General features: G+C 42.2%; 1 protein-coding gene across 1 annotated transcript; it reads right to left on the bottom strand.

Moving 5' to 3' along the window:
- Window positions 1–525: 525 nt before the first annotated feature.
- On the bottom strand, window positions 526–7266 carry hoxc1a (homeobox C1a). Its single transcript, XM_085782030.1, has 2 exons — window positions 5890–7266; window positions 526–2255 (listed from the first exon to the last, which is right to left on the bottom strand). The coding sequence occupies exons 1-2, from the start codon at window positions 6464–6466 to the stop codon at window positions 1846–1848; spliced, it is 987 nt and encodes a 328-aa protein (XP_085638156.1). The 5' UTR covers window positions 6467–7266; the 3' UTR covers window positions 526–1845.
- Between the last annotated feature and the right edge of the window lie 797 nt (window positions 7267–8063).

The following is an 8063-nucleotide window of genomic DNA, read 5'->3' as shown; positions in this document are numbered from 1 at the left end:
GAGCCGGGGCAAAAAATTAGGTTAGCTCTAGGTGTAGGGGAAAAAAGCATTATCTGGTCTGGTATGGAATTATAATATGAACAATTATCATATGGCCTGGTCGCCCTTCTATTCAGCTGGATGAAATATTATTGTGTGGACATATAGAGACCCACCACCAGAACAAAAGCGTTCCAAGTTGCTTGTTGGGGTGAAAAAAAGAAGAAAACGAATGAAAGAAAGAAAGAAGGCGAAAAAGCTCAGACTTCGAGGTCACCCAAATGAATGGTCCATCCTTCTCTCTCTGAGCCGCTGACCGGGTCATCGTTGTCCCGAGGCAAGACAAAGGTCAAGAGGTGAGAGGTGAACTCTGGTGTAACTGCATATATTAGCTTGGCCTTGCAGCATTCATGTCCACTCTTGCGCCTTTGCAAGGATGCAATTATCTATTACCGGTTATTATCATGATTATTATTATTATTATTTGTAATTTATTTACACGCCTATTCCCGTGACGTCACCCGTTTAGACTTTGCACAGACCCTCTTATTTCCAAGCTGCAGCCACCCAGCTGCTTCAAGTTGCATGTCTTGTCATCATTAATATGTTTCGGCTACCTTCATCTCCAGTGCAGGCGCCGTTAATTGAAAGCTAAACAAAAATATTCCCCAACATAAAATTAATGCGGCTGATGGACCATATCTTGATATTAAAATAGACATTAACATGATAGAAATGCACCGTGATGCCGGGAACACAACAGTGTTTAAGGGCCGAGTTTATAATCATTTACTGTCTATGAGATGAGCTGTGAATCTGGAAGGAATATTTAGCTGCTGGAGACACACAATTTATTGGTTGATCTGCAAAACAGCACAGACAGCGTTTTATTGTCTGCTCTCCCGCATGAGTGTTCAAGCTAAATTATCATTTTCTGATGCATGTACAGTGGTAATAAAAGACGCAACAACTCCCGGTCGTGATATTTCTACATTCCATTAACATGCAGTTACAGATGCATGCAAATGCTCCCAGATTTGTGCCTCAAATAGATGGATCACCACGGATCAATACTCTTAATACGAGCGGTCAATAAATCTATCAGTCAATTATGGCATTTTTAATCATTCCGTGTGGATCATGGAAACAGGACAAAAACATAGACAACGATGGAGCTGCATTTAAATTAACCTGATAATTATCTACTAAGGCATCGTGTTTAAAGATGTGCCTGGTCCACAACAGGTGCATTTGACTTTTCCCTCAAATGCCAGAGACAAACAGATTTATAAAGAAATAGGAAAAGAAGTCTCCATAATGTTGTCAGGGAGGAAGCAGAAGTATATGTTGGATTCATTTTGTAAAAAAAAAACTTCCTATAAATGTGTTGCCTTTCTGTGTCGATAGAATAAATATCATCAAATGTCGAGCTAAAATAAATAAAAATATTCTAACCGAGTTATTTTAAACGAACTAAAAGAAGCATGATGTCCTGCTGAATAAATATATTCCAATAAAGTCTGTTTCTGAATAAATTGTACAAAATAAATAAACAAATAGTCTGCCACCGTTTCTACGGACAATTAATATAACTTTGTATCTTCGTTTGCACTGTGTAGATAGGAGCGCAATGCACTGACTCGAATTTTAATATTCAAATCAGAGCGCCAGTCTGAAGCCGGGGAGGATGACAAATTGTTTTGACCCGTTCTTGCATGAAGAAACTTGCCATCGCGCTTCTTGCAATAAGCATCCATCGTGGTAAGCAAATAAAGGTGATGCCTGATTGAAACCGATGCAAACGCGAATCAAAACATCAGCAGGCTGGTGCCCTCGTTGTGTAACGCATGATGCAGCTCCCGCGGCTCACGAGTTCTGGGGCAGGTGTTTTGGCGAGGTCGGTCCTGGAGAGGGGCAGGTGTCCACGGTGTCCGCGTGAGAGTGTGGAGCCGCGGGCCCCGGGTCGCCGAGCAGCCCGTCTCTCTGTAATTTCTTCTGCTTCATGCGTCTGTTCTGAAACCAAACTTTCACCTGCGTCTCGCTGAGCTGCAGGGCGCCGGCGACCTCCACCCGCCTGGCCCGCGTCAGGTACTTGTTGAAGTGGAACTCCTTCTCCAGTTCGGTCAGCTGCTTAGTGCTGAAGCTGGTCCTCGGGGCCCCGTTCACTGTGGGATGGCCATCCGTGCAGATGCTGCTGCTGCTGCTGCTGCTTCCAGCCTCCACAACACCGACTCCCGAGCCAACAACACTGAACCCACAGGTCATGTGCGTCCTGACTGGGAACAGAGGGCATGAAAACAGTCGTCAGCAAACTTCATGAGGTTCATCACAAAAGAAACACAAAACCCTTTTGAATAAAATTATCCAACAAGTAAGATTCAAAAAAATTAGAATAAAGTTGAAACAGGAAAAAGTTAAAAAATAAACTTTACTGTTTTATTTATATGATGTTATGACCTTTGTATAAATATTCAAATTAAATATATGTTTGTTTGTTTGTTTTTTCAATTTACTGTAAAACAATTCTGATGATTAGAAGTAAAATGAATAAATAATCGTAGGTTTGTTTGGTACAAAGGCAAATTAGTTACAGTAATCAAATATTCAAGTCTTCAATAGACCTAAATTATTTTTAAGAAACTTTAAAAGATTTTCTTGAAATGGCTCTGAGCCAATTTCAATTCAATTGTATAACAAAGATGGACGTCACAAGGCATCAACTTTAACAGTTTGTGGGTGGTTTACAAAATCTCCTGATGCTGTACAGCAGGTGAATGGGGACCTGTGTGTGTGTGTGTGTGTGTGTGTGTGTGTGTGTGTGTGTGTGTGTGTGTGTGTGTGTGTGTGTGTGTGTGTGTGTGTGTGTGTGTGTGTGTGTGTTATCTAAAGGTGTGGACGCCTGTGCAATATCATGCAATGCAAATCAACAACATCACAAACCAAAGCCGGAGAAATGACCAGAGATTTGACTGAGAGACCTGAACGTTTCACAGTTACTGCAGGGCTGTTGCACTGGGCTGTAGGATACTGTTGAGGTTTTCATGTCTCCTTGAAAAGCCCACCAAATAATAATAAAAAAAAAGTTGTTGTGTATATGTATATGTATGAAAGTAATCAGAGGAATGTTTGGCGATTCACAAGAACTTTACAGCGATGCGTTTACAGTCCATTAACTGTATTCATCAGAATCATTAATAATTTGCCTTTAGGCCTTTCTGTGTCAATGACAGTTTAACAGTTTACAAATCCTTTCAAACACTGTATTAATGACAAATGTCTTCATTTTTTTCCTCTGAGGTTTCTGGGTTACACATTAAAGTATCATCTGTGCTACTTATGTGCAATGAATGACAGGAACCGCAGCTATATCCTGATTTTTCACTGCTGACATTGTGGCTGGTCGTCAGTGTGTCTTTGCCTCAGAGGACATGCGCTGCTTCTCCTCCTGCATAATGGAGTCAGTGTGCCAGGTGTAGTCCAATGTCTCCCACCACAATTCATAGAGAGGAAGGTTAACAGGCCTCTAGCCACTTGGAAAAGCACAGCAGATGGAAAGGTCAGTTATAGGATAAATGTCGACATCTGTGTTTTAAGAAAATGAATGTCAAGGTAACCGAGCCTGAGAATTAGAGGCCAGATAATATGAAGAACCAATACAGAGTAACTGTGCGTAATTAAGAACTTCAGCTTTCAGGAGTGCAAATCACATGCACATTCTGATTAATGGCTCCAAAGATAATAGAATTGATGCCGGCCAGAAGGCATAAAAGAATCAAACTAAATATTTGAGGAATGACTTGCACGTTTAAAAATAGCCAGCCAGCAAAGGGAATGGAAGGGCCTTCCAAAGCCAAGGAGAGAGAAGAAGAAAAGGGATGGATCGATACACATTGCCTCAGTCATCTGGGCATCCAGCCCACAGTAATTCAGGTGCTGTCAAAGCATAATTGAAGAATGACGCACTGGGAGTATATACACTGAGCCAGGAGATCAGGTTACAGCAGGTCTGTGGAGGCCTTTCAACATGGAGGAATACGCGAGACTTTGCTTTGTGCCAAAACCAATACAACCTCAAGAGGAAAGCATACTCTCAATAATGACTCTTTTACAAGTTACACAGTAGCGCTAATGAGTTACTCCTACAGCTGATCCCCTTCGGAGAGATATAGAAAGAGGTTACAAAGATACTAACAGTACTGTGAGGAGATGTCTTTGTGTGCGTGGGTGGGTGTGAGCAAATGGCTCTCTCAAGTGCACGGGTGTGGATCAGATGAGTGGCTAATGTGTTTTATGACAAAAATGACTCTTGGACCAGTTAAAGTTTGTTGTTGTCACCTTTTGCTTCCCTCACTGTGGCTTAACCAGGGGAGATGTTTACCCTCTGATTTACTGTACTCTCAACATAGTAGAAATGGTTCTTCTCTTTTCCTTGCACCTTTCAATGCTGCAACGTTTAGGACAAACGAAAGGTGCTGGTTTCACACGGTGACATCATCAGGTCAAAGTGTATGAAAGCACATCATTACACACTAATCTGAATTTTGATGGCGTTTGGTTTTGATGCGCAGTCCGTCTAATGCACATCATTCTGGATTTTGAGCATAACGAAAAGCTGTAAACTGTATTTGTTGCATCACACGCAGCGATGTGGTCAAATTAAAGGTGCTGATTGAACTGTCTGTACACAACGACTCCATAATGCAACATCTTACAGAGATAATATGTTTGATTTTACACTGTTTTCCCCCCACAATTTTGAATTTTGTAGTAGTTTTGTGTTTGTTACAACCCTTGCAGAGGTACTCAGGCCTCTTACCACAAACACTGTGTGGTAATGGCCAACCAGCATCTTTGGTCACTGAACATTTGGGTCAGCAGCAGCTCACAGCAAACACAGACTGTTCTGTGGATGAATTAAAAAAAAAAAAAAAAGAAGGCTGGACCACCGTTGTTGTAAATCTTCCTCCATGTAAAATTTATGAAACTCAACCCAAGTACAGCGGTCAGTCAGTCAACTGACATTATTGATCAGATGAAGGATCTATATAAAATACTATAACTCATAAATTTGAAGATTGATAGGCATTTTTCACATTAGCAGGCTATTGGTATTTTTTCTTTTTAAAGCCTGGGATGTGTATTCTTCTGTGGGCTCTCTGCCCAGGACTCATCCGTCAGGGAAATGATGATCTGTGACAGCAATTATGTTAAAAAGGTGGACACATGTAAAGGTGCTGCAAACTGAAATCAATACACAAGGGCTTTCATTACAAACAGACAACTAATCAATACTCAGGGAGCACTCCAGCTTACAAGAGTAAGTTTTACTCAACTTCCTGTGAGTCTGGACAGGCAGTGGTCTGTTGCATTATTCAAAGGCTACTGGTAAGTAAGGGCGAGGGTAAATAATTGATCATTTTCTGTGTTGCATACACATTGAGGCTAAGCAGGCCTTTTACCAGACGTCACTCTCCCTCCATGTGTACAGTCTAGATCCTGCTTGGAACAGTAGGTGGAGCAAAAAAGTTAAATAACCCAACAGATTTACATCAACATGGAACCGTTAAGGAAATAGTAACCGAGTCCTCATGTGCATATTCAAATTTGGCGTCGAGCAAACAGCTAGTTGTGTACGTCTTATGTTTTGATTTGCTTTTTAAAAAAAAATGGAGACATTTTTTCCAATTCAACTGTTGTTGTTGGAGGAAATTGTGCACGATGACGCACAAAACACGTCAGCTTTTTTCTCTTTTTTTCCAGCCTGTGGAGGAAACTTCGACCAAACTTTGCCAACTATGAAAGAAAAGTCACCCGGAGCTTAAAAAACCAAAGCCATTCAGCCTGAATGATAATGTCTCAAGGTTAGTTCGTGCCTCCTGTCGTGCTCAGTCTGCCTTGACAAAAACTTACCCGCCCGGTGCTGACTCCTCTTCACTCTCATCCACTCAAAAGTTTTACTCCTTTCATCCACATCAGCCACGTTACAGTCCGAGCTGGCTGAACTTCCCACAGCGACGTGAATCTCGGGGCCATGGTGGGAGTAGAAGTGGATTTGCGCGGTTGGTGACCCGAAGTCGGAGAGTCGCGCCTCGCTGTTATTTGACGCACAGTATCCGCGTCCTGGACAACCCTGCCCCTGCGCCCTGCACCGCCAGGGGACACGGGAAGAGTGGGGGCAGGCCGGTGTCGAGAAGCCCTCGAGAGGCTCACACGGCGGTGTAGGAGGAGGAGGAGGAGGAGGAGGAGGAGGAGGGCTGTCCGAAGAGGTGCACAGAGCCAAACTGTTAGAGAGAGTTAAGTACCGGGGATGCAGAGAATTAAATCCTGAGGCAACTTCCACCTCCAGTTTTCCCTCCTCATCTCGTCTGGCGAGTTGAGGCTGAGTCCTGCCGCCCAGGTCCCGGTTTATGACCTCTTTTGCTCGGCAGCAGCCTGTGAACAGAGGGCTACTCTCCCCTTCAGCCGTTAACTCTTGATAGGAAGTCATTATCACCTCTCCCCCTGCATAATCATTGGACGGGGTTGCACTTCATGCCCGGCCTCTCATGCATCCAGTAACGCATGGTCAGGCGGCTGGACGACCGCGGGGACATTTCTCAGAGGAGAAACAGCAGTCCCTGATTGATGGAGATGACGTGCCCTCCTGGTCTCGGCCAATAGCTGGACATCTCTGTCATCAGGGAGGACAACACTGATTAAGCCGAGCAAGCAAGTTGTGAAACTGACTTCAGGTCAATATTGTCAGAGCATGAAGAGTAGCACCATGCAAGCTATATATATATTTATATAAATCGTCATCATCACACTGAGGGCCTTCATGGGCCTCTCACCTACTCAGACAGGTAGGTTGTGATGTCAGACACCTCTTTTCTTCTTTTTTTAATCCTATGGTTTTAGGGCTCAACATAAGGGAGTCTGTGTTTTGGGTGGAATTCTTGTCTAATGATTATTTTTCAAGACAACAATGAAGCTTCTTTTTTTTTTTTTTTCAAGGCAGAATTAGCATAATATAGGCCTACATTGATGCAGCTAATGGATTATGTAAATTTGTGAGGGCTTCTTGAAAAAACCCGAGGCCCTCTTTAGCAAAGGGCTTAGGTCATGTGAAAGGCACACTTAATGGGTTCAGAGGTCGTGACAGCTGGCATTTAGAAGTTCAGTGGCAGCAGATTTGTAATTAGCCTCGAACAAATACAAAAACGAGCTCCGAGCTGAGATCAAGAAGTTGTAACTGACAGAGGAGAGATGTTGAGCTAAGGTTACAGCGGCTCCTCAGCTGGATCAGACCCCAGATCTGTTAGGAGGCATATCTGTATGTTTACTCAGCAGTGAATCATCGTTTGATTATCTACATGCAAATTAACATAAATGCTGCTTCGAACGTGTAGAAATGCCTAGATGAGGTGAACACACCACACACACACAGCATCGCCCATGAAAACCACATAGGCAAAAAAAAGAAAGAAAGAAAGAAAAGTAGCCTGTGTATTGGCCTAGCAGCAGACCAGCAGGATCACAGCCAGTGTTCTCACCTCCAGTGCAGATGTGAAAATGTCATGAAGCTCCATAGTGCAGCACAAGTTTGTTGACCTACTTTCAAATACAGCGTCACTGTGTCTCAGGCTGCTCGCATACAGTTTTAATAACAGCTAATAATATCCTCATGTTATGATCCGTGTTAACGTCTGATCTCCAAACCGTTACATTCTTTTAACCAACAGTGACGCAGTGAGGAGAGGGCCGTAACCAAGAAACACAAAATAGTCAATTATCAAAGAATCACACAATTACTTAATTTTTTTTTCTTTTTTTTTTAATTTTTCAGAATAAGTTTTTTATAGTAGGCTATATTTCAGTCATGTGTCCTGTGATTGGCTAACAGGGTTTTGAACCAAGAAAAGCAAAATTATATTATTACATTTAGCCTAATTATTTATCATCAGAGTTGTTGGTAGGCTATTCTATTATTATTTCATTTTCTTGCCCCTGTATGCTTAGATAAGTATATTGAATAGTAGGTTATAATTACAATGATATAATTAAATTGGCCTAGTAATAAGATAATATGAATAACCAAAATATAT

This window comes from Trachurus japonicus, chromosome 7, assembly GCF_045865225.1.
Source record: "Trachurus japonicus isolate A0001 chromosome 7, Traja_1.0".
Lineage (NCBI taxonomy): Eukaryota > Metazoa > Chordata > Actinopteri > Carangiformes > Carangidae > Trachurus > Trachurus japonicus.
This window is presented reverse-complemented; position numbering and strand designations above follow the sequence as displayed.